The 26,721-nt window shown below is 56.2% G+C and overlaps 1 protein-coding gene across 1 annotated transcript in view; it reads left to right on the forward strand.

Annotated features, from left to right (window-relative positions):
* Positions 1 to 2,179: 2,179 nt before the first annotated feature.
* Positions 2,180 to 26,721, forward strand: part of LOC144489268 (TP53-binding protein 1-like) — a gene marked incomplete at its 3' end in the record, with an annotated part of 46,269 nt that continues 21,727 nt past the window's right edge. The window contains exons 1-6 of the mRNA XM_078207134.1: positions 2,180 to 2,318; positions 13,121 to 13,308; positions 16,684 to 16,768; positions 20,304 to 20,412; positions 21,759 to 21,847; positions 25,017 to 25,169. Of these exons, the coding sequence (XP_078063260.1) occupies positions 13,129 to 13,308; positions 16,684 to 16,768; positions 20,304 to 20,412; positions 21,759 to 21,847; positions 25,017 to 25,169 (616 nt within the window). The remainder of the gene's footprint in view (positions 2,319 to 13,120; positions 13,309 to 16,683; positions 16,769 to 20,303; positions 20,413 to 21,758; positions 21,848 to 25,016; positions 25,170 to 26,721) is intronic.

Raw genomic sequence — 26,721 nt, forward strand, 5'->3', positions numbered from 1 at the left:
TGGGGGGTATGGGAGGGATGGTGAGGGGGTATTGGGGGGATTGTGAGGGGGGTATTGGGGGGAGGGGGTATAGAGGGTGAGGGGGCTATTGGGGGGAGGGGTTTGGTGAGGAGGGTATTGGGGGTGGGGGGATGGTGAGGGGGGTATTGGGGGTGGGGGGATAGTGAGGATGGTATTGGGGTTTGGGGGGATGGTGAGGGGGTATTGGGGGTGGGGCTTGGTGAGGGGGTATTGGAGGTTGGGGTATTGGGGGTGAGTGGATGGTGGGGGGGTATTGGGGGTGGGGGTATTGGGGAGGGTGTATGGGGGGTATTGGGGGTGGGGGGATGGTTTGGGGGTGAGGGGATGGTGAGGGGGGAATTGGGGGTGGGGGGTATTGGGGAGGGGGTATGGGGGGTGAGGGGATGGTGGGGGGTATTGGGGTTGGGGGCGATGGTGAGGGGGGTATTGGGGTTTGGGGGTGAGGGGATGGTGAGGGGGGTATTGGGGGATGGAGCTCAAGGGATGGTGGGTGGTATTGGGGGTGGGGAGATGGTGGGGGGTATTGGGGGTGGGGGGTGAGGGGATGGTGGGGGGTATTGGGGTGGGGGGTGAGGGGATGGTGGGGGTATTGGGGTGGGGGGTGAGGGGATGGTGGGGGGGTATTGGGGGTGGGGTGTGAGGGGATGGTGGGGGGGGTATTGGGGGTGGGGGGTGAGGGGATGGTGGGTTGGTATTGGGGGTGGGGGCTGAGGGGATGGTGGGGGGGAATTGGGGAGGGGGGTGAGGGGATGGTGGTGGGTGAGGGGACGGTGGGGGGTATTGGGGATGGGGGTGAGGGGATGGTGGGGGGTATTGGGGATGGGTGGTGAGGGGATGGTGGGGGGCGGTATTGGGGGTGGGGGTTGAGGGGATGGTGTGGGGGTATTGGGGGTGGGGGTGAGGGGATGGTGGGGGGTATTGGGGGTGGGGATGAGGGGATGGTGGGGGGGTATTGGGGGAGGGGGTGAGGGGATGGTGGGGGGTATTGGGGGTGGGGTGTGAGGGGGAGGGGGGTATTGGGGGGTGAGGGGATGGTGGGACGGTATTGGGGTGAGGGGATGGTGTAGGGGGTATTGGGGGTGAGGGGATGGAGGGGGGGAATTGGGGGTGAGGGGATGGTGGGGGTAATGGGTTTGGGGGTTGGGGGTGAGGGGTGGTGGGGGTATTGGGGTGAGGGGATGGTGGGGGGGTATTGGGGGTGGGGCTGAGGGGATGGGGTGGGGTATTGGGGGTGGGGCTGAGGGGATGGTGGGGGGATATTGGGGGTGGGGCTGAGGGGATGGTGGAGGGGGTATTGGGGGTGGGGGGGTATTGGGGAGGGGGTGAGGGGGTTGGTGGGGAGGGAGGTATTGGGGTGGGGGGTTGGTGGGGAGGGGGTATTGGGGGTGGGGTGGGGAGGGGGTATTGGGGGAGCGGGTGAGGGGGTTGGTGGGGAGGGGGGTATTGGGGGAGGGGGTGAGGGGGTGGTGGGGAGGGGATAATGGGGATGGGGGGTGAGGGGATGGTGGGGGGGAGGGGGTATTGGGGGTTGGGGGAGGGGATGGTGGGGGGGTTGAGGGGGAGGGGGGTATTGGGGGTGGGGGTGAGGGGATGGTGGGGGGATGGTGGGGGGGGGTATTGGGGGTGAGGGGATGGTGGGGGGGTATTGGGGGAGGGGGTATTGGGGGTGGGGGTGAGGGGATGGTGGGGGGGAGGGGATATTGGGGGTTGGGGGGAGGGGATGGTGGGGGGGGTTGAGGGGGAGGGGGGTATTGGGGGTGGGGGGAGGGGATGGTGGGGGGTGGGGGGAGGGGGGTATTGGGGGTGGGGGTGAGGGGATGGTGGGGGGGAGGGGATATTGGGTGTTGGGGGGAGGGGATGGTGGGGGGTTGAGGGGGAGGGGGGTATTGGGGGTGGGGGGGAGGGGATGGTGGGGGGGAGGGGATATTGGGGGTTGGGGGAAGGGGGGTATTGGGGGTGGGGGAGGGGGAATTTCTGATGCTGCTTCTTTGCTGGGACAGAAGCTGCTCTGTGATTGGCCCTAGTTTACGTTTGTCAGTGACGTAGATCCGGCCAGTTGGCCAATAGGAAAAGCGGGAAGCTGCGGATTGGCTCCAGTGTCGAAATGTAACAGATTGTGGGCGGGGCTAAACCCCGCCCCGCCCCCTCCGCACCCGGCCCCGCACTGCCGCCGGAGCCCCGCACCCGCAGTGCCGCAGTCGGGGGGGAGCCGGTCTGTGAGCGGGAAGCGACCACGGGGGGAATCTGCAAAGCCGGAGCTCCCGGATCCCGCCGCAAATCCTGCAGCGAGGCCGCCGGTAAATGTGGGGGTCAGAGAGAGAGGATCCCGAGTGTGACTGTGCACAGGGGGGACAGGCTGAGGGGGCGGCACAGCAGCTGTGTGAGAGAGACCGGACCGTATGTAACCCGGGGGGGTGGATACGGATGGGGGGGCGGTGGGTACTGACTGGGGGGGTGGATACGAACGGGGGGGGGGAGGTGGATACGGAAGGGGGGGCGGATACTGACTGGGACGGGGTGGGGGGGGGTGGATACTGACTGGGACGGGGTGGGGGGGGTGGATACTGACTGGGACGGGGTGGGGTGGGTGGATACTGACTGGGACGGGGTGGGGGGGGTGGATACTGACTGGGACGGGGTGGGGGGGCGGATACTGACTGGGACGGGGTGGGGGGGGTTGGATACTGACTGGGACGGGGTGGGGGGGGGGTTGGATACTGACTGGGACGGGGTGGGGGGGGGTTGGATACTGACTGGGACGGGGTGGGGGGGGTGGGTGAATACTGACTGGGTGGGGTGGGGGGTGGTGGGTGAATACTGACTGGGACGGGGGGGACGGCGGGTGGATACTGACTGGGACGGGGGGGGGGGTGGATACTGACTGGGACGGGGGGGGGGGGTGGATACTGACTGGAACCGGGGGGGTGGATGCTGACTGGGACGGGGTGGGGGTGGTGGATACTGACTGGGACCGGGGGGGGGGGGGGGGGTGGATGCTGACTGGGACGGGGTGGGGGTGGTGGATACTGACTGGGACCGGGGGTGGGGGGGTGGGGTGGATACTGACTGGGACGGGGGGTGGGTGGTGGATACTGACTGGGACGAGGGATGGGTGGTGGATACTGACTGGGACGGGGGGTGGGTGATGGATACTGACTGGGACGGGGGGGTGGATACTGACTGGGATGGGGGGTGGGTGTTGGATACTGACTGGGACGGGGGGGGTGGATACTGACTGGGACGGGGGGGTGGATACTGACTGGGACGGGGGGGTGGATACTGACTGGGACGGGGGGGTGGATACTGACTGGGACGGGGGGGTGGATACTGACGGGGGGGGGTGGATACTGACGGGGGGGGTGGATACTGACGGGGGGGGTGGATACTGACGGGGGGGGTGGATACTGACGGGGGGGTGGATACTGACGGGGGGGTGGATACTGACGGGGGGGTGGATACTGACGGGGGGGGTGGATACTGACGGGGGGGGTGGATACTGACGGGGGGGGTGGATACTGACGGGGGGGGGTGGATACTGACTGGGACGGGGTGGATACTGACTGGGACGGGGTGGATACTGACTGGGACGGGGTGGATACTGACTGGGACGGGGTGGATACTGACTGGGCCGGGGTGGATACTGACTGGGACCGGGGGGGTGGTGGATATTGACTGGGACGGCGGGGGTGGTGGATACTGACTGGGACGGGGTGGGGGTGGTGGATACTGACTGGGACCGGGGGGGGGTGGATGCTGACTGGGACGGGGTGGGGGTGGTGGATACTGACTGGGACCGGGGGGGGGTGGATGCTGACTGGGACGGGGTGGGGTTGGTGGATACTGACTGGGACCAGGGGTGTGGGGGGGGTGGGGTGGATACTGACTGGGACGGGGGGGTGGGTGGTGGATACTGACTGGGACGGGGGGTGGGTGGTGGATACTGACTGGGACGGGGTGGATACTGACTGGGACGGGGTGGATACTGACTGGGACGGGGTGGATACTGACTGGGACGGGGTGGATACTGACTGGGACGGGGTGGATACTGACTGGGACGGGGTGGATACTGACTGGGACCGGGGGGGTGGTGGATACTGACTGGGACGGCGGGGGTGGTGGATACTGACTGGGACGGGGTGGGGGTGGTGGATATTGACTGGGACCGGGGGGGGGGGGGGTGGATGCTGACTGGGACGGGGTGGGGGTGGTGGATACTGACTGGGACCGGGGGGGGGTGGGGGTTGGGGTGGATACTGACTGGGACGGGGGGTGGGGGGTGGGTGGTGGATACTGACTGGGACGAGGGGTGGGTGGTGGATACTGACTGGGACGGGGGGTGGGTGTGGATACTGACTGGGACGGGGGGGTGGATACTGACTGGGATGGGGGGTGGGTGTTGGATACTGACTGGGACGGGGGGCGGTGGATACTGACTGGGACGGGGGGGTGGATACTGACTGGGACGGGGGGGTGGATACTGACTGGGACGGGGGGGGTGGATACTGACTGGGACGGGGGGGGTGGATACTGACTGGGACGGGGGGGGTGGATACTGACTGGGACGGGGGGGGTGGATACTGACTGGGACGGGGGTGGATACTGACTGGGACGGGGGGGTGGTGGATATTGACTGGACGGCGGGGGTGGTGGATACTGACTGGGACGGGGGGGTGGTGGATACTGACTGGGACGTGTGGGGTGGATACTGACTGGGACGTGGGGTGGGTGGTGGGTACTGACTGGGACGGGGGGTGGGTGGTGGGTACTGACTGGGACGGGGGGGGACGGGAGGGTGGATACTGACTGGGACGGGGGTGGTGGTGGATACTGACTGGGACGGGGGGTGGTGGTGGATACTGACTGGGACGGGGGGTGGTGGATACTGACTGGGATGGGACAGGGGGGGTGGATACCGACTGGGGATGGGGTGGTGGATACCGACTGGGACGGGGGGGGGTGGATACTGACTGGGACGGGGGGGGTGGATACTGACTGGGACGGGGGAGTGGTGGGTACTGACTGGGACGGGGGGGTGGTGGACACTGACTGGGACGGGGGGGGTGGTGGACACTGAATGGGACGGGGGGGGTGGTGGATACTGACTGGGACGGTGGGGGTGGTGGATACTGACTGGAACGGGGGGTAGTGGATACTGACTGGGTTGGGATGGGGGGGTGGATACTGACTGGGATGGGATGGGGGGGTGGATACTGACTGGGATGGGATGGGGGGGTGGATACTGACTGGGATGGGGGGTGGATACTGACTGGGATGGGATGGGGGGGTGGATACTGACTGGGACGGGGGGTGGTGGATACTGACTGGGACGGGGGGGGTGGTGGATACTGACTGGGACGGGGGAGTGGTGGGTACTGACTGGGACGGGGGGGTGGTGGACACTGACTGGGACGGGGGGGGTGGTGGATACTGAATGGGACGGGGGGGGTGGTGGATACTGACTGGGACGGTGGGGGTGGTGGATACTGGACTGGGACGGGGGAGTGGTGGGTACTGACTGGGACGGGGGGGTGGTGGACACTGACTGGGACGGGGGGGGTGGTGGACACTGAATGGGACGGGGGGGGTGGTGGATACTGACTGAGACGGTGGGGGTGGTGGATACTGACTGGAACGGGGGGGTAGTGGATACTGACTGGGTTGGGATGGGGGGTGGATAACTGACTGGGATGGGATGGGGGGGTGGATACTGACTGGGACGGGGGGGGTGGTGGATACTGACTGGGACGGGGGGGGTGGTGGATACTGACTGGGACGGGGGGGGTGGTGGATACTGACTGGGACGGGGGGGGTGGTGGATACTGACTGGGACGGGGGAGTGGTGGGTACTGACTGGGACGGGGGGGGTGGTGGACACTGACTGGGACGGGGGGGGTGGTGGATACTGAATGGGACGGGGGGGTGGTGGATACTGACTGGGACGGTGGGGGTGGTGGATACTGACTGGGACGGGGGAGTGGTGGGTACTGACTGGGACGGGGGGGTGGTGGACACTGACTGGGACGGGGGGGGTGGTGGATACTGAATGGGACGGGGGGGGTGGTGGATACTGACTGGGACGGTGGGGGTGGTGGATACTGACTGGAACGGGGGGGTAGTGGATACTGACTGGGTTGGGATGGGGGGGTGGATACTGACTGGGGATGGGATGGGGGGGTGGATACTGACTGGGATGGGATGGGGGGGTGGATACTGGACTGGGACGGGGGGGGTGGTGGATACTGACTGGGACGGGGGGGGTGGTGGATACTGACTGGGACGGGTGGGTGGTGGATACTGACTGGGACGGGGGGTGGATACTGACTGGGACGGGGGGGTGGATACTGACTCGGGTGGGGGGGGGGGTGGTGGATACGGACTGGGGCGGGGGGTGGTGGATAGGGACTGGGACCTGGGTGGGGGGAGTGGTGGGGTACGGACTGGGGGTTGGGGGGTGGGCCAGTGGGATACGGACTGGGACCCGGGGGCGGTGGGATGCGGACTGGGGGCGGGTGGGGGCGGGTGGGGGAGTGGTGAGATACGGACTGGGACCTGGGGGGGGGGGCGGGGGGGGGGGGGGTCGGTGGATACGGACTGGGACCCGGGGGCGGTGGGATACGGACTGGGACCTTGGGGGGGGGGGTGGGTGTGGGTGGGGGAGTGGTGGGATACGGACTGGGACTGGGGGGGGGGTGGGGGGAGCGGTGGGATACGGACTGGGACCTGGGGGGGCGGGGGGGGTGTGGGCGGTGGATACGGACTGGGACCTGGGGGTGGTGGGATACGGACTGGGCCCCGGGGGGGGGGGGGGGGGGGGTGGGATATGGACAGGGACCCGGGGGATGGGGTGGGATACGGACTGGGACCCGGGGGGACGGGGTGGGGGTGCGGTGGGGTACGGACTGGGACCCGGGGGGAGGAGGGGCAGTGGGATACGCACTGGGACCCGGAGGCGGTGGGATACAGACCGAGGGGGGGGGGGGGGGGCGCGGTGGGATACGGACTGGGACCCGGGGGCGGTGGGATACGGACTGGGACCCGGGGGCGGTGGGATACGGATTGGGACCCGGGGGCGGTGGGGTATGGACTGGGCCCCGGGGGCGGTGGGATACGGACTGGGCCCCGGGGGCGGTGGGATACGGATTGGGACCCAGGGGCAGTGGGATACGGACTGGGACCCGGGGGCGGTGGGATACGGACTGGGACCCCGGGGCGGTGGGATACGGACTGAGACCTGGTGGCGGTGGGACACGGACTGGGACCCAGTGGCGGTGGGATACGGACTGAGACCCGGTGGCGGTGGGATACGGACTGGGACCTGGGGAGGGGGGGTCGGGGGATATGGGCTGGGACCCAGGGGGGGATATGGACTGGGACCCGGGGGAGGGGGGTGGTGGATATGGACTGGGACCTGGGTGGAGGGGTGCGGGGGATATGGACTGGGACCTGGGGGGAGTGCGGGAGATACGGACTGGGCCCCGGGGGCGGTGGGATGTGGACTGGGACCCGGGGGAGGGGGGTGGGGAGGCGGCATATGGACTGGGACCCGGGGGAGGGGGGTGGGGAGGCGGCATATGGACTGGGACCCGGCAGGCGGGGGGCGGGGGTTGTGGAGCGGGACCTGGGGGCGGGGGATGTGGAGCGGGACCCGGGGGCGGGGGATGTGGAGCGGGACCCGGGGGCGGGACCCGGGGCGGGGGTTGTGGAGCGGGACCCGGGGGCGGGGGGCACGGTGCGGGACCCGGGGACGGGAGGGAGGGGTGTGCGGGGGATACGGAGTGGGACCTGGGGGGGGGGGGGGGGAAATGCGCAGGGGTATGGATTGGGACCGGGTGGGGGATACGGACTGGGACCCGGCGGGGGTGTGGGGGGGGGGGGGCGGTGGCGGTGGGATGCGGACTGGGACCCTGGGGGGGGGGGGGGGTGTGTGTTGCGGTGGGATACCGACTGGGACCCGGCGGGGGTGTGGGGGGGGGGGGGGGGGCGGTGGCGGTGGGATGCGGACTGGGACCCTGGGGGGGGGGGGGGGTGTGGCGGTGGGATACGGACTGGGACCCGAGGGGCTGGGGGGTGGGATATGGAATGGGACCCGGGGTGCGTGCGATATGGACTACAACCTGGGGGAGTCGGGGGGCGGGTGTGGTATGGACTGTGACCCGGGGGGGATGGTTGTGATATGGACAGGGACCCAGTGGGGTGAGATATGGACTGGGTCCCGGGGCGGTGCTATATGGAATGGGACCCGGCGGGGAGGCTTGGGGAGTGATATGGGCTGGGACCTGGGGGGGGGGGGGGGTGGGATTTGCGGAAGTGTGTGCGATACAGGCTGTGACCTTGGTGGGGTTTTAACAATGGCTGCACTGTGTAATATGTTTGCGGGATTGGAATTTGTCTGTGCGCTCTGTGCAGTGAGACTGTGTCACTGGTTGGTGCAGTCACTTTTTAATGTTTCTGTATCTTTGGACTTTGACTCCGTTGTTTCCTTGGGAAAAGGAGGTTTGGTTTTTGGGAAGATTACAGTTTACGTGATGTCTGGATCCAGATCGGTTTAAGGAGTGTGTGCAGTTTGTAAATAGCTGGGCCATGTTGCTTGGGTTCTGCGTAAGAATAATCTCCAGGAGCTGTGCACTGGATCAACATTTCTGAAATTCTGCTGGGTGCCAGACAGCACGTTCTGTTCCTCAGTTACATGGTGTTCACAAAGGGTGAATAGGGAGGAGTCTGTGAATTATTGGATGGAAAAGATCACATTTCTAGCACTTTCGGGACTATAGGATGGTCCCAGTGCACCTTTCAGCCAATGACTTGCTTTGAAGTGTGGTTAACTGCTGGAGAGGGGGGTGTACAGGAACCAATTTGCTCTGTAAACTCCTGCAGTGGCCATGTGCTGAAGACCTGATGACCTCTTCGTTTTTCGTGATATTGAGCGAGGGATAAATATTGGCTCGGACACCAGAGGGAGTTCACAAATTCTGCAAAATAGTGCCATAGGATCTTTGTACACCCATCTCTCTCCAGTGTCAGCCCATAGTAATCCTGCTTCTGTCTCAAGCGGTTCTGGATTCGAGCCTTATTCCAGGTCTTGAACAGGAAAACCCGCACCTGACACTCCCGTGCAGTATTGAGGGAGTGCTGCATTGTCTGGTGTGCTGTCATCCAGATGAGAGGCTAAATTGAGATGCCTTTTGACCCTATCAGGTGAACACTAATGATCCCATGGCTATTATTTTGATGAGGAGCAGAGGGAGTGGCAGTGCAGAAGGAGACCATTTAGCCTGCACTGCCAACAATCCCACCCAGGCCCTATCCCTGTAACCCCACGCTTTTACCCTGCTAATGGGCCTGACAGTAAGGGGCAATTTAGCATGTCCAATCCACCTAACCTTCACATCTTGGGACACTAAGGGGCAATTTAGCACAGCCAGTCCAACTAACCTGCACATATTTGGACTGTGGGAGGAAACCGGAGCACCTGGAGGAAATCCACGCAGACACGGGGAGAACGTGCAAACTCCACACAGGCAGTGACCCAAGCTGGGAATCGAACCCGGGTCCCTGGCGCTGTGAGGCAGCAGTGCTAACCCACTGCGCCAACCCTGCTTAATATTTATCTCTCAGTTAACATTGCCAGAACAGAAGACATTTGATAACATGGCAGACCCAAAGCTTATTGCAAAAAATAAAAGCTCGTGGTGCAGGGGGTAACAGGATCGATAGGAGGTTAGATGGCTAACAGGAGATCGGCATAAATAAGTCCGTTTCTGATCGGCAAGATGTAACGATTAGTGTGCAAAAGGGATTAGTGCTGGAACCTCAACATTTTATAGTTTATGTCAATGATTTGGGGATGATATGGTTTGGATGGACTGATGATATGGTTGCTAAATTTGCTGGTGACACAAAGATAGGTAGAATAGTACGGTATGGTGGCACAATGGTTAGCACGGTTTCCTCCCACAGTCCAAAGATGTGCGGGTTAGGTGGATTGGCCATACTGAATTGCTCCTTAGTGTCAGGGGGACTAGCAGGGTAAATGGTATGGGGTTATGGGGATAGGACCTGGGTGGGATTGTGGTCGGTGCAGACTCGATGGGCCGAATGGCCTCCTTCTGCACTGTAGGGATTCTGTAGTAGTTGTGAAGAGGACATGAGGCTAGAAAGGGACATAACTAGGCTCAGTGAGTGGGCAATGGTCTGACAAATGGAATATAACGTGGGAAAATGTGAAATCGTCCATTTTGGCAGGAAGAATAACAAAGCATATTGTCTAAATGGTGGGAGATTACAGAGCTCTGAGAATCGGAGGGATCAAGATGTCCTAGTGCGTGAATTTGCAGAAGGTTAGAATGCAGGTGCAGCAAGTAATTAGGAAAGTTAATAGGATGCTATAGTTTATTGCGAGGGAAATTGATTACAGAAGTAGGGAGCTTGTGCTCCAATTATACAAGGCAATGGTGAGGCCACATCTGGAGTACTGTGTGCAGCATTGTTATCCTTGCTTAAGGAAGGATGTAAATGCATTGGATACAGTTCAGGAAAGGTTTACCAGACTAATACCCGGAATGGGCGGGTTGTCTTATGAGGAAAGGTTGGACAGGCTGGGCTTGTATCCGCTGGAGTTCAGAAGGGTAAGAGGTGACTTGATTGAAACATATCAATACCCCCTTAGGATCTTATAAGTTGGATGTGGAGAGGATGTTTCCTCTTGTCAGAGAATCTAGAACTAGGGGCCGCTGTTTAAAAATAAGGGATCACCCATTCCAGACGGAGATGAGGAAGATTCTTTTCTCTCGAGCATCATGAGTCTCTGGAACTTTCTTCCTCTAAAGGCAGTGGGCAGCAGACTTTTGAATATTGTTAAGGCAGAGCCAGATAGATTCCTGATTAACAAGGAGGTGAAAGGTTATCGGGGTAGGCGGAATGCGCAGATGAGGTCACAGTCAGAACCGCCATTACTGAATGGCAGAACAGGTTTGAGGGGCCGAATGGCCTACTCCTGCTCCTAATTCGCATGTTTGAATGTATTGGCAAATGATTGTATTTAAAAGGCTAAGCAGTGTTTAAAATTTATTTATTAGTGTCACAAGTAAGGCTTACATTAACGCTGCAATGAAGTTACTGTGAAAATCCCCTAGTCGCCACACTCAGGCGCCTGTTCGGGTACACCGAGGGAGAATTTAGCACGGCCAATGCATCTAACCAGCACGTCTTTCGGACTGTGGGAGGAAACCGGAGGACACCCACGCAGACCCGGGGAGAACGTGCAGACTCCACACAGACTGTCACCCAAGCCGGGAATCGAACCCAGCTCCCAGGAGCTGTGAAGCAGCAGTGTTAACCACTGTGCCGGCCCAACCTATTATAGTTAGCATAAGGATTGTACTTTTGTCTATTCAAATATTTCAGAGATGATAAGCTGATCCTATTTCCCTGCCCGAGAATTATAGAATCCCGACAGTGCAGAAGGAGGCCATTCGGCCCATCAAGTCTGAACCAACCACAATCCCACCCAGGCCCTATTCCTGTGACCCCAAGTATTTACCCTGCCAGTCCCCCTGACACTTGGGTCAATTTAGCACGGCCAATCAACCTAACCCGCACATCTTTAAACTCACAAGGAAGATGTGGAATGCTACACCTGACTCTGTTTCCTCTCCCTATGGTTTTTCCAGCATTCTAGGTTCTTGTTTCACGTTCCAACCTCCGAGGTATTTAGTTTAAGTTAGCATGCAGACTTGGCAAAGAGCTAGGAAGACAAGTGGCGTGTTGGCCTTTAATGCAAGGGAATTGGAGTACAAGGATAAGGAAAACTTGCCACGAGTGCGCAGGGCTTTGTTGAGACCACATCTGGAGTAATGGGAGCAGGTTTTGTCTCTATTTTAAGGAAGGGCGTATTTACCTTGGAGATGGAGTGAAGGTTCGCTTACCTGGTTTGTGGGTTGGCAGATTGTTGTGTGATGTGATGCGAAGCGAATTGGGCTTGTAATCTCTGGTCAGCGAGTCTAAAACACGGGATCTGAAAGGTTAGGACTGAGATGAGGAGAAATAGATTCACTCGAAGGGTTGTGCATCTTTGAAAGTCTCTACCCCAGACATTTTATGCTCCATCGTTGAGGCTGACAGATCTTTGGTCTGGGGGAGTGGGCAGGAAAATGAAGCCCAAGGATCACCGGGTGGCGCGATGGCACAGTGGTTAGCACTGCTGCCTCACAGCGCCAGGGTCCCCGGTTCAATTACAGTCTTGGGTGACTGTCTGTATGGAGTTTGTACGTTCTCCACGTGTCTGCGTGGGTTTCCTCCAGGTGCTCCGGTTTCCTCTCACAGTCTGAAAGACGTGCTGGTTAGGGTGCATTGACCATGCTAAATTTTGATTTGATTTATTATTGTCACATGTATCACCATATAATGAAAAGTATTGTTTCTTGCGCGCTACACAGACAAAGCATACCGTTCATAGAGAAGGAAAGGAGAGAGTGCAGAATGTAATGTTACAGTCATAGCTAGGGTGTAGAGAAAGATCAACTTAACGTAAGGTAGGTCCATTCAAAAGTCCGACAGCAGCAGAGAAGAAGCTGTTCTTGAGTCGGTTGGTACGTGACCTCAGACCTTTGTATCTTTTTCCCGACGGAGGAAGGTGGAAGAGAGAATGTCCGGGGTGCGTGGGGTCCTTAATTATGCTGGCTGCTTTGCTGAGGCAGCGGGAAGTGTAGACAGAGTCAATGGATGGGAGGCTGGTTTGCGTGATGGATTGGGCTACATTCACAACCTTTTGTAGCTTCTTGCGGTCTTGGGCAGAGCAGGAGCCATACCAAGCTGTGATACAACCAGAAAGAATGCTTTCTATGGTGCACCTGTAAAGGTTGGTGAGAGTTGGTGAGAATTGACCCTTAGTGTCAGAGGGGTTACAGGAATAGGGCCTGGGTGGGATTGTGGCCAGTGCAGACCCGATGGGCCGGATGGCCTCCTTCTGTCCTGTAGGGATTCTATGATATCAGTCGTGTTTGTATTGAATGGTGGAGCTGGCTCGATGGGCCGAATGGTCTCCTCCTAGTTTTTCTGTTCTTATGAATTTCTACCGAGCGTGTGTTATTCTTAATTCTAGTTCAGCACATGGACCCGAACGGGACGCAGCTGGAATCGGAGCTCTCGCAGCAAGACACCCCCTGCCTGATTGTGGAGGACTCCCAGGCGGAAAGTGTGCTGTCAGACGATGACCCGGAGCAGAGTTACCGGCACCTGCAAGCCAGGTGTCTGCCCAACCTGCAGCCCCGCACGGCCAGTCCCGTCCTGGTGAGTACCCCAAAGCCTTTCCCCTTCACAAGTCTTTCCAGTGAGTACCCTTCACACTGCCAGCCAGCAGACAGCCCTGCTGTTTAAAGATGGCGCCTTCGAACCCGGGAGGCGTTGGCCTAGTGGTATTATCGCTAGACTATTAATCCGGAAACTCAGCTAATGTTCTGGGGACCCGGGTTCGAATCCCACCACGGCAGGTGGTGAAATTTGAATTCAATAAAATATATCTGGAATTCAGAATCTACTGATGACCATGAAACCATTGTCGGAAAAACCCATCTGGTTCACTAATGTCCCTTTAGGGAAGGAAATCTGCCGTCCTTACCCGGCCTGGCCTACATGTGACTCCAGAGCCACAGCAATGTGGTTGACTCTCAACTGCCCTCGGGCAACTAGGGTTGGGCAATAAATGCTGGCCAGCCAGTGACGCCCATGTTCAATGAATGAATTAAAATAATATATCTATTTCCCGTTCCATCGCACCTGGGCAGGAGCTAGCACAGTCCCAATAGGTGAATTGCTTGTATCAGTCAGGTGAACCATTCTTGAACTCCAGAGAAAAGGCTGGGATTGTTCTTCGAGGAGGTTATGGGGAGATTAAACAGAGACGTTCCAAATCAGTAAAGCTTTTGATGGAGTAAATGAGGAGGAAGTATTTTAAGTGGCAAGTGAGTTGGTAACCAGGGAGCACGGTGGCACAGTGGTTAGCACTGCTGCCTCACAGTGCCAGGGACCCAGGTTCGATTCCCGGCTTGGGTCACTGTCTGTGCGGAGTCTGCCCGTTCTCCCCATGTCTGCGTGGGTTTCCTCCGGGTGCTCCGGTTTCCTCCCACAGTCCAGAGATGTGTGGATTAAGTTGATTGGCCGTGCTAAATTGACCCTTAGTGTCAGGGGGATTAGCAGGGTAACTATGAGGGGTTACGGGAGTAGGGCCTGGGTAGGATTGTGGTTGGTGCAGACTCGATGGGCCAAATGGCCTTCATCTGTACTGTAGTGATTCTATTGGGGAGGTGAGATACAGATTTTTCACCCGGTGAACTGTTGTGATCCAGAATGTTCTGTCTGAAGGGGCAGAGGAATTAATCAGCACTTTTGAAAAGGCAACATGAACAGATGAAGGGCGATGAGAGAATCATAGAAACCCTACAGCACAGAAAGAGGCCATTCGGCCCATCGAGTCTGCATCGACCACAATCCCACCCAGGCCCTACCCCCATATCCCTACACATTTACCCACTAATCCCTCTAACCTACGCATCTCAGGACACTAAGGGCAATTTTAGCATGGCCAATCAACCTAACCCGCACGTCTTTGGAGTGTGGGAGGAAACCGGAGCACCCGGAGGAAACCCACGCAGACACGAGGAGAATGTGCAAACTCCACACAGACAGTGACCCAAGCCGGGAATCGAACCCAGGTCCCTGGAGCTGTGAAGCAGCAGTGCTAACCACTGTGCCGCCCATAATGTGTATATGTAGGGGTGTGAAACTAATTGGATTGCTCTGTCAAAGATCTGGTACAGACACAGTGGGCCAAATGGCCTCCTCCTGTGCAGTTTGAGCCTGAGAACTCCTCTTGTATTTTCCAGGCACCAACCTTGGTGTTGTATTGATGCCTGGGTACTCTGTCACGTCAAACGCATGTTTCACTCAGTAGATTACATCCAATTCTTGAAGCTAAACAAAAATCAGTCGAGGTGTACACGTGGAGGACAAGCTCAGCAGTTAACTGTCAGTAGTCAGTTCACTGGTGCATTCTCCATGGCTACGCCTCTACCAATCAGAGGTTTAAGTTCATTTATCAGTGTCACAAGAAGGCTTACATTAACACTGCAATGAAGTTACTGTGAAAATCCCCTAGGCGCCACACTCCGGCGCCTGTTTGGGTTACACTCAGGGAGAATTTGGCAACGGCCAGTCCACCTAACCAGCACGTCTTTCGGACTGTGGGAGGAAACCGGAGCATCCGGAGGAAACCCACTCCGCACAGACAGTGAACCAAGCTGGGAATTGAACCCTGGTCCCTGCGCTGTGAGGCAGCAGTGCTGCCCACTTGCCGAACAGTCGGCACTCTCTTCTCATGCAGTATAAATTGTTGTTGCCTTTACAATTTGGTATTCTTGCGAATTGGATGAGTGCCAGACGGTGAGCTTTGACAGCATGTGAATTTTGCTGCTTGTTGAAATTTACTGTTATGAAGTGAGTTCTGTGTTTTACACTCAGGACATCAGTGACTAGACTTCCCAAGAACTTTGTGTATATGAAACCCTTTGGGGTGTTTTTGCGTTGAAAGTTCCATCTCCTTTAAGTATCTTTTGCATAGAATTACGTAAAATTCACAGCAGAGAAATAGACCTCACTGGTTCTAAGTCGCTATTTATGCTACACTCGATTCTCCTATCACTCAACATCTCGCCCTGTTAATATAATCTTCCAATTCCTTTATTTTTCGAGTGTTAATCCAGCTTCCCCCTTAAGTGTATCAAAGCTCTTCATCTCAATGAGATAAAAAGCCACGAAGTAGAAATGGTCGAAAGCTTCATGTTTTTAGGTGTCCAGATCACCAACAACCTGCCCTGGTCCCCTCATGCTGACACTATAGTTAAGAAAGCCCACCAACACCTCGACTTTCTCAGAAGACTAAGGAAATTTGGCATGTCAGCTACGACTCTCACCAACTTTTACAGATGCACCATAGAAAGCATTCTTTCTGGTTGTATCACAGCTTGGTATGGCTCCTGCTCTGCCCAAGACCGCAAGGAACTACAAAAAGGTCATGAATGTAGCCCAATCCATCACGCAAACCAGCCTCCCATCCATTGACTCCGTCTACACTTCCCGCTGCCTCGGCAAAGCAGCCAGCATAATTAAGGACCCCACGCACCCCGGACATTCTCTCTTCCACCTTCTTCCGTCGGGAAAAAGATACAAAAGTCTGAGGTCACGTACCAACCAACTCAAGAACAGCTTCTTCCCTGCTGCCATCGGACTTTTGAATGGACCTACCTCGCATTAAGTTGATCTTTCTCTAGACCCTAGCTGTGACTGTAACACTACATTCTGCACCCTCTCCTTCTCTATGAATGGTATGCTGTGTCTGTATAGCGCGCAAGAAACAATACTTTTCACTGTATGCTAATACACGTGACAATAATAAATCAAATCAAGTCAGTCACTCCCTGTGGGAGTGAGTTCCACATTCTCACCACACTCTCTCCGGGTAAAGATGTTTGTCCCAAATTCCTGATTGGATTTATTATTGGCTGTTTATTGCTGATAGGAGCATTCCTTGGGAATTGAAGTTGGAAGGCGAGTGGATTTGATGTGATTTGTGCCTGAGGCTTACAGATAACCCAGTGTTGTACGTTCCAGGAGCTGACTGCTGGCCCCCAGGCAGCCAAGACTTCAGCGGGAGGCGACGCAGAGCCCTCTGATCGGAAGGAGATGCCCCACAAAGGTGAGGGTCCGTGGAACCGGGGTTAAAATGTCTCCGGTAAACTCGCCAGGGCCAGATTTGTGATCCTGTGTGTTTGTGAGATTTTACAGTGAGTAGCTCCTCCGATTCATGAGGTTCCAAGTTTGGCGGTGGCGCAGTGGTTAGCACTGTGCTGCCTCACAGCGCCAGGGACCCGGGTTCGATTCCTGGCTTGGGTCACTGTCTGTGCGGAGTATGCATGTTCTCCCCGTGTCTGCGTGGGTTTCCACCGGGTGCTCCGGTTTCCTCCCACAGTCCAAAGATGTGCTGGTTAGGTGGATTGGTCATGCTAAATTGACCCTTAGTGTCAGAGGGATTAGCAGGGTAAATACTTGGGGTCACAGGAATAGGGCCAGGGTGGGATTGTGGTTGGTACAGACTCGTTGGGCCGAATGAACTCCTGCATTGTAGGGATTCAATGATTCCACTCCTGAGACTTTAGCACAGAGATCTACACAGACACTCCCGGTGGCAATGCAGGGGGAGTGCAGCAGTATTGGGCAAACCTTAGTCCCCGGGTGTCCCCCCTGAGGATGATGGATGAAAAGATCCTACGAAGAGCCAGTCAGACCAAGATTCATTCTCGTCCATCATCAGGAAGCCAGATGTTCCAGTTGTTGAGACCTTGCTGTTTGTGGGAGCTTGCTGTGCACAAAAAGGCTATTGAGTTTTCTACAACCACGAATACGCTTCAAAAAGTACTTAGAATGATAAAATCCCTACAGTACAGAAGGAGGCCATTCGGCCCATCGAGTCTGTACTGACCACAATCCCACCCAGGCCCTATCCTAGTAAACCCATGCATTTACCGTAGATAGTCCCCCTGACACTAAGGGGCAATTTAGCATGGCCAATCCATCTAACCCATACATCTTTGGACTGTGGGAGGAAACCGGAGCACCCGGGGGAAACCCACGCAGACACGGAGAGAATGTGCAGACTCCACACATGATGTGCAGATGCCGGCGTTGGACTGGGATGGGCACAGTAAGAAGTCTTGCGACACCAGGTTAAAGTTCAACAGGTTTATTTGGTAGCACGAGCTTTCGGAGCGCTGCTCCTTCCTCAGCTGAGTGGAGCAGCACTCCGAAAGCTCGTGATACCAAATAAACCTGTTGGACTTTAACCTGGTGGGTTGTGAGACTTCTTGTCAGACTCCACACAGACAGTGACCCAAGCCGGGAATTGAACCCGGGTCCCTGGCGCTGTGAGGCAGCAGTGCTAACCACTGTGCCACCCCAATTGAATCCAATTCATTGTCCCCACATGAGGGACAAGCCAGATCCAAGCTGACAGGATGAGGCATTGCACTCCGTCCCAGGCTTGATCTGATATTCTTGCTCTGAGCCAAATGTCTGAGATGGCCTTGGAAAATTACATCGGGTGGGAGTGGCGGGGAGGGTGGGGTGTTGGCGGGGTCTAATAGGATTAAATTATCCGGTCAGGTTGTGTCGTTTTATATTCTCTGAAGCATAGAAGATTAAGGGATGGTCCAATTGAGCTGTTTAAGATCATTAAAGGATTTGATGGAGTTGGTGAAGAGGTTAAGGTGCGAGGGGCAAGGTTTAAAGGAGATGTACGAGGCAGGTTTTTTACACAGAGGGTGGTGGGTGCCTGGAACTCGCTGCCGGGGGAGGTAGTGGAAGCAGATACGGTAGTGACTTATAAGAGGCGTCTTGACAAATACCCAAATAGGATGGGAATAGAGGGATACGGTCCCCGGAAGGGTAGGGGGTTTTAGTTCAGTCGGGCAGCATGGTCGGTGTAGGCTTGTAGGGCCGAAGGGCCTGTTCCTGTGCTGTAATATTCTTTGTTCTTGGTTATTTCCTCTGGGGGTTTGTTGGGGTTGGTAGGGGGAGGTGGGCTGCGGGGGAGGGGGCAGAACATTGAAATGAGATCCTGGCCATTCAGGGGGCGATGTCAGGAAGGAAGCACTTGGTCACGCAAAGGCGGAGTGTAAATCTGCTGAGGGATCCAATTTTCCACACCGGGGTTGATGGATGTTTATTCCGGGTGGGGGTATTATTAAGGGTTATGGAACTGAGGTGGAGTCAAGATCCAGATCAGCAATGATGGATTGAATGGCAGATACAGGCCCAAAGGGGCTGAATGGCCTCCTCGTATCCGAAACATCGGGCGGCACAGTGGTTAGCACGGCTGCCTCACAGCACCAAGGACCCGGGTTCGATTCCCGGCTTGGGTCGCTGTCTGTGAGGAGTTTGCACGTTCTCCCCGTGTCTGCGTGGGTTTCCTCCGGGCGCTCCTGTTTCCTCCCACACTCCAAAGATGTGCAGGTTAGGTAGATTGGCCGCGCTAAATTGCCCCTTAGTGTCCCGGGATGTGCAGATTAGAGGGATTAGCAGGGTAAATATGTGAGGTTACGGGAATAGGGCCTGGGTGGGATTGTGATTGGTGCAGACTCAATGGGCTGAATGGTCTCCTTCTGCACTGTAGGGATTCTATGATTTAAAAAATCATCATGCGATTTGACCACTTCTGGATTTAGTCTCAGACGTGGAGGAGATGGTTACATGGCGGTGATGTCACTGGGCTAGTAATCAGAGGCCCAGACTGAGGTTTTGGGGACCTGGATTCGAATCCCACCACAGCAGCTGGTGAAGTTTTAAATTTCAGTAAAATCTGGAATCTGAAGCTAGTTTCAGTAATAATGACCATGAAACCATTGTCGGAAAAACCCATCTGGTTCACTAATGTCCTTTAGGGAAGGAAATCTGACGTCCTTACCCGGTCTGGGTGGCACAGTGGTTACCACTGCTGCCTCACAGCGCCAGAGACCCGGGTTCGATTCCAACCTTGGGTCACTGTCTGTGTGGAGTCTGTACGTTCTCCCCGTGTCTGCGTGGGTTTCCTCCGGGTGCTCCAGTTTCCTCCCACACTCCAAAGACGTGCAGGTTAGTGAATTGGCCATGCTAAATTGCTCCTTAGAGTCAGGGGGATTAGCTAGGGTAAATGAGGGTTATGGGATAGGGCCTGGGGTGGGTTTGTGGTTGGTACAGACTCAATGGGCTGAATAGCCTCCTTCTGTCCTGTAGGGATTCTACATGTAACTCCAGAGCCACAGCAATGTGGTTGACTCTCAACTGCCCTTCTGAAATGGCCCGAGCGAGCCACTCAGTTCAAGGGCAATTAAGGATGGGCAGTAAGTGCTGGCCTTGCCACCAATGCCCACATCTCATGAAAGAACTTTAGAAATAGGCTTTGATGGAGGTACCAGGGCTGCTGTGTGGGCCTTGGCTACTCCTCAACGTACCTCCATTAAGCAATCCCATCATCTAATAAACGACTTTGGGTGTGCAGCACATAATAGGTCCACTTATTGTAATGCAGCAGTCAACATGGCAAATGGTTAACCGAAAATGAAGGTCAACTCGAAGAACATTGATGACTTCGTTGGCCAAGGGAGCAGGCCGCTTCTTCAATGGACGCCTTTGTGGTGAATGTTCTGCCCCCTCGGCTCCTCACTGGTGACTAATCTTTCAACTCTACCCGTAACCAGGTTCGTCTCTGGTAGTTGCGGGTGCCATGGAAACGACGACAGGTCAGAGGTCGGACGAGCAGCCCATTCCCTCGACTGAAGGTCTACCACGGCCAAATGGACAAACCAGGTAAGTGGCTTTAACCCTTGACGGTATCTGGATGGGGGAGGCCTCGGGTACAATTGCCTTGTGACATTTACCTGTGGAAAGAGAAAGGGAGGAACCACTGCTCCCAGTGTCCATTCACCGTCACTGAGTGAGTGGCTGGATAGACAGGTGGGCGGGCGGATAGATAGATGGATGGATGGATAGATGGGCGGGTGGATAGATGAATGGATTGACGGGCGGATGGATGGATGGATGGATGGATAGATGGGTGGCTGGGCGGATAGATAGACGAGTGGATGGATGGATGGATAGATGGGCGGGTGGATGGATGGATGGATGGGTGGCTGGGCGGATAGATAGACGGGTGGATGGATGGATGGATAGATGGGCGGGTGGATGGATGGATGGATGGGTGGCTGGGCGGATAGATAGACGGGTGGATGGATGGATGGATAGATGGGCGGGTGGATGGATGGTTGGACAGGCGGATGGATGGATGGCTAGATGGGTGGGCGGACAAACGGGTGGGTGGGCCATGGCTTGGGATTGCATTCTTGTCTCTCAATTAGACAGTTATGGCTTCAAATCCCGTTCACGCATGAACAATCCAGGCTGCCACTCCCAGTGTGGTACTGAGGAAGTGCAGCAGTGTTGGAGGTGCTGTCTTTCGGTGGAGATGTTAAACTGAACCTTGCCTGTTCTCTCGGGTTGCTGTGTAAGATCCCGTGACACTATTTTCAGGAAGGGCTGGGAGGTTCACCCCAGTTTTGTGGTCGTACTTTACACCTCACCCAAAGTCACCAAAATAGGTGAACTGGTCATTTTAAAAAAAAAAATTTGTTGATGGGAAGTGGGTGTCGCTGGCCAGGCCAGCACTTATTACCCGACCCTAATTGCCCCTTGAGAAGGTGTTGGGAGCTTGCTGAGCACAATCTGATACAGTGAGTGCACGCCACAAGTACATCATTGGCTGGAAAGCATCTTGGGACCTCCTAAGGTCACCGAGGGCTCTATATAAATGCAGGGAATAATTGTTACTTCAGTGTGGACTCTCCAAGATCTGATCCCCTTGTCTTTCTGCCGGCTCTGGTCCTCTCATCAACACGACTCCACCCCGCTCCACCCCCCCCCTCTCCCCAGACACTCACACTCACTGTTGCCTCTTGTAGACACATACTTGCTCTCCTGGCTTCTCAGTCTCTGCTGACAGAGATGCAGCACTAGGTGGGACAGCAAGGCTAGTGAAGGCATGTAGACCACTGGGCAGAATGGCGCTGTGTTCCTACCCTCTGCCTGGATCCGAGTGGACAGGGTGACCAGTTGTGAAAGAGGCGATGCTATTAATTTGTTTCTTCTTATCCCGGCAGTGCTGTGAGGATCCGGGCTAGTCCACTGGCCGGAGAAGGTGAAGGCGGAGACGTCGCAGATTCAACAACCAACTCCATTGGCGCTGAAGGTAGAATTGGGCCCGTTTAACAAGACCGTAGAATCCCTACAGTGCAGCAGGAGGCCATTCGGGTCATCGGGTCTGCACTGACTCTCTGACAGAGTATCTTAATAGTCCCAGAGGTGGCACAGTAGTTAGCACTGCTGCCTTACAGCGCCAGGGACCCGGGTTCGATTCCCGGCTTGGGTCACTGTCTGTGTGGAGTTTGCACGTTCTCCCCGTGTCTGTGTGGGTTTCCTCCGGGTGCTCCGGTTTCCTCCCACACTCCAAAGATGTGCAGATCGCCGGGGGGATTTGCCGTGGTAAAATGTGTGAAGTTATAGGGATAGGGCAGGGAGAGTGTCTGGGTAAGATGCTCTGTAAGAAGTCTCACAACACCAGGTTAAAGTCCAACAGGTTTATTTGGTAGCACAAGCCACTAGCTTTTGGAGCGCTGCCCCTTCATCAGGTGAGTGGGAGTTGTGAACCCACGCACAGTAGGAGTGAGTGTCTCACTCACCTGATGAAGGGGCAGCGCTCCGAAAGCTTGTGGCTTGTGCTACCAAATAAGCCTGTTGGACTTTAACCTGGTGTTGTGAGACTTCTTACTGTGCCCACCCCAGTTCAATGCCGGCATCTCCATAAGATGCTCTGTCAGAGAATTGGTGCAGACTCGATGGGCTGAGTGGCCTCTTCCACACAGTAGAGATTCTATGATTCCATGATCTTACCCAGGCCCCTTCCCTCACCCTATCACCATAACCCCACGCATGGCCAATTCATCTAACCTACATATCATGGGACACTAAGGGGCAATTTAGCATGGCCAATCCACCTAACCCGCACATCTTTGGAGTGTGGGAGGAAACCGGAGCACCCGGAGGAAACCCATGCAGACACGGGGAGAACATGCAGACTCCACACAGACAGTGACCCAAGCCGGGAATGGAACCCGGGTCCCTGGCGCTGTGAGGCAGCAGTGCTCAGCACTGTGCCACCGTGCCGTCCCAGACCATTCCCGGGGCTGTTTTTTCTTTTTCGGCTGCTCAGTTCTTTGGACCCTCTGTGAGGATTCAGTGCTGGTCGGAATCGGGGCTTTTCGTGCCAGGGAATGAAATAGGTTCAGTTTGCACCTAGTCGTCAGCACTTAGCATCCTTTAGATTGGCTAAGAGCGGCACAGTGGTTAACACTGCTGCCTCACAGCGCCAGGGACCCGGGTTCGATTCCCGGCTCGAGTGACTGTGCAGACTCCGCACATTCTCCCCGTGTCTGCGTGGGTTTCCTCCGGGTGCTCCGGTTTCCTCCCACGGTCCAAAGATGTGCGCCTTAGGTGGATTGGCCATGCTAAATTGACCCTAGTCTGGGATGGGGGGGGGGGGGGGGGGGGGGGAATAAGCAGGGTAATTATGTGGGGCTATGGGGATAGGGTGGGATTGTTGTCGGCGTGGGCTTGATGGGCCGAATGGCCTCCTTCTGTACTGTAGGGATTCTATGATTCTATTCTATAACGGCTGCCCAGGTTAGACACAGAGTGCTGCTCCCTCTCCTGTGACTGAGTGGAGATGGATGATCATCACTTTGGCTCATGCATGGCTGCTGCAACTGACTCGGGGGGGGGGGGGGGAGGGGGGCTGGTTGACCAGATTTGAGTGTGGGCACTGGGGTGCGGTTACAGAGTGCCTAGCACCCAGCAACGAGTTGGCATGTTCAGTGGATTGGTTAAACCAGTGAAGAAACTTGGTTTAATCTGGAACATTATTACTTGCTGCTTGAATTATAAGGAATTAATTTACAACGGTTCGTAGGTTTAAAATACGTGGATGCCCCCGATACACTGACGCAGCCCAAAGTCTTGGAATCACTTCGAAAACTTAGGTAGTGGCAGTGTTTTTACCAGCGACCAGATGCACTGCCGCACCTTCCAAACCTGCGCCCTCTGCCACAGTGTGTAGAGCAGGGCAGCAGGCACATGGGAACACCACCCCCTGAAGGTTCCCCAGCAAGCACTCACCATCCTGACTTGGATCACCGTTCCTTCACTGTCGCTGGGTCAAAAGCCAGGAACTGCCTCCCCAACAGCACAGTGGGTGTACCTACTCCACACACACTGCAGGAAGGCAGGTCACACACCACCCTTAGAGAGGATCTCATAGAAACTTAGAAAATTCTATTAGGATTACATGGATGTAAGAATGTTTAAGGTTTAATTTATTAGTGTCACAAGTAGGCTTACATTAACACTGCAATGAAGTTACTGTGAAAATCCCCTAGTCGTGCCACACAGGCGCCTGTTCGGGTTACACTGAGGGAGAATTTAGCACGGCCAATGCACCCTAACCAGCACGTCTTTCGGACTGTGGGAGGAAACCGGAGCACCCGGAGGAAACCCACGCAGACACGGGGAGTACGTGCAGACTCCGCACAGACAGTGACCCAAGGTGGGAATCGAACCCGGGTCCCTGGCGCTGTGAGGCACCAGTGTTAACCACTGTGCCACCCTTCTCGAGGGTAATCCGGGATTGCTGACCCAGCCAGTAACCCCACCTCCCCAAGATCAAAAACTTCTAAGGGAACCTCAGGTCTTTGTGGGTGAGTATGGTTACATGGGCTGAATGGCCTGTCTCATTACTGATGTCTTTGTGAATGATTTGGGCCCCATATCTAAGGAAGGACGTGCTGGCTTTGGAATGGATCCAGAGGAGGTTCACAAGAATAATCCCTGGAATGAAGAGCTTGTCGTATGAGGAACGGTTGAGGACTCTGGGTCTGTACTCGTTGGAGTTTAGAAGGATGAGGGGGGATCTTATTGAAACTTACAGGATACTGCGAGGCCTGGATAGAGTGGACCTAGAGAGGATGTTTCCACTAGTAGGAAAAACCAGAACCAGAGGGCACAACCTCAGGCGAAAGGGACGATCCTTTAAAACAGAGATGAGGAGGAATTTCTTCAGCCAGAGAGTGGTGAATCTGTGGAACTCTTTGCCGCAGAAGGCTGTGGAGGCCAGGTCATTGAGTGTCTTTAAGACAGAGATAGATAGGTTCTTGATTAATAAGGAGATCAGGGGTTATGGGGAAAAGACAGGAGAATGGGAATGAGAAAAATGTCAGCCATGATTGAATGGTGGAGCAGACTCGATGGGCCGAATGGCCTAATTCTGCTCCTATGTCTTATAGTCTAATGTGTTTTGTTTTATTCAGGCACATCCCAGGCTGGTTTTGGGTTGCTCGAGTTATCAGAGAGCCAAGGCCTTGATCCTGAAACCAGTGTCCACAAGGCCAGTGGGAGTGCAGACTGCCCAGAGGAGGCAAGCGTAGACACCTCGAGCAGACAATGCAAGGACGCAGACACAGGTAGGAGGGGGGTTGACCTTTCGATGCTGACAACACTCCAGAGAATGTCTTTCTAAACCTTTCGGCATTTCCCTTGTCAGTGTTCAAAATATTAAGAAATCCCCAGACTGAACAGATTCCAATTAATATTCCATTGCAGTGCTGAGGGAGTGCCGCACTGTCAGAGGGTCAGTGCTGAGGGAGAGCCGCACTGTCAGAGGGTCAGTGCTGAGGGAGTGCCGCACTGTCAGAGGGTCAGTGCTGAGGGAGTGCCGCACTGTCAGAGGGTCAGTACTGAGGGAGTGTCGCACTGTCAGAGGGTCAGTGCTGAGGGAGTGCCGCACTGTCAGAGGGTCAGTGTTGAGGGAGTGCCACACTGTCAGAGGGTCAGTGCTGAGGGAGTGCTGCACTGTCAGAGGGTCAGTGCTGAGGGAGTGCCGCACTGTCAGAGGGTCAGTGCTGAGGGAGTGCCGCACTGTCAGAGGGTCAGTGCTGAGGGAGTGCCGCACTGTCAGAGGGTCAGTGCTGAGGGAGTGCCGCACTGTCAGAGGGTCAGTGCTGAGGGAGTGCCGCACTGTCAGAGGGTCAGTGCTGAGGGAGTGCCGCACTGTCAGAGGGTCAGTGCTGAGGGAGTGCCGCACTGTCAGAGGGTCAGTGCTGAGGGAGTGCCGCACTGTCAGAGGGTCAGTGCTGAGGGAGTGCCGCACTGTCAGAGGGTCAGTGCTGAGGGAGTGCCGCACTGTCAGAGGGTCAGTGCTGAGGGAGTGCCGCACTGTCAGAGGGTCAGTGCTGAGGGAGTGCCGCACTGTCAGAGGGTCAGTACTGAGGGAGTGCCACACTGTCAGAGGGTCGGTGCTGAGGGAGCGCCGCACTGTCAGAGGGTCAGTGCTGAGGGAGCGCCGCACTGTCAGAGGGTCAGTGCTGAGGGAGTGCCGCACTGTCAGAGGGTCAGTGCTGAGGGAGTGCCGCACTGTCAGAGGGTCAGTGCTGAGGGAGTGCCGCACTGTCAGAGGGTCAGTACTGAGGGAATGCCGCATTATTAACTGAGGGATAGAGGAGTCTCCACCCTGCCATCCTGGCCCCAACCAGCACCACCAGATTAACTTTTGTTTTATTCATTTGTGGGACATGGGCGTCGCTGGCTGGCCAGCATTTATTTCCCATCCCTAGTTGCCCTTGGAGGGCAGTTGAGAGTCAACCACATTGCTGTGGCTCTGGAGTCACATGTAGGCCAGACCGGGTAAGGACGGCAGATTTCCTTGCCTAAAGGACATTAGTGACCCAGATGGGTTTTTCCCGACAATGGTTTCATGGTTATCAGTAGATTCTCAATTCCAAATATTTTTTATTGAATTCAAATTCCACCATCTGCCGTGGCGGGATTCGAACCAGGATCCCCAGAACATTAGCTGAGTTTCCGGATGAATAGTCTAGCAATAATACCACTAGGCCATCGCCTCCCCAGTGGGTCATCCTGACTCGAAACGTTGGCTCTATTCTCTCTCCACAGATGCTGTCAGACCCGCTGAGAGTTTCCAGTGCTTACTGTTTATGTGCTGCCAGAGTAACTGTC

The sequence above is a fragment of the Mustelus asterias genome, unplaced genomic scaffold (assembly GCF_964213995.1).
Source record: "Mustelus asterias unplaced genomic scaffold, sMusAst1.hap1.1 HAP1_SCAFFOLD_2070, whole genome shotgun sequence".
Classification (NCBI taxonomy): Eukaryota; Metazoa; Chordata; class Chondrichthyes; order Carcharhiniformes; family Triakidae; genus Mustelus; species Mustelus asterias.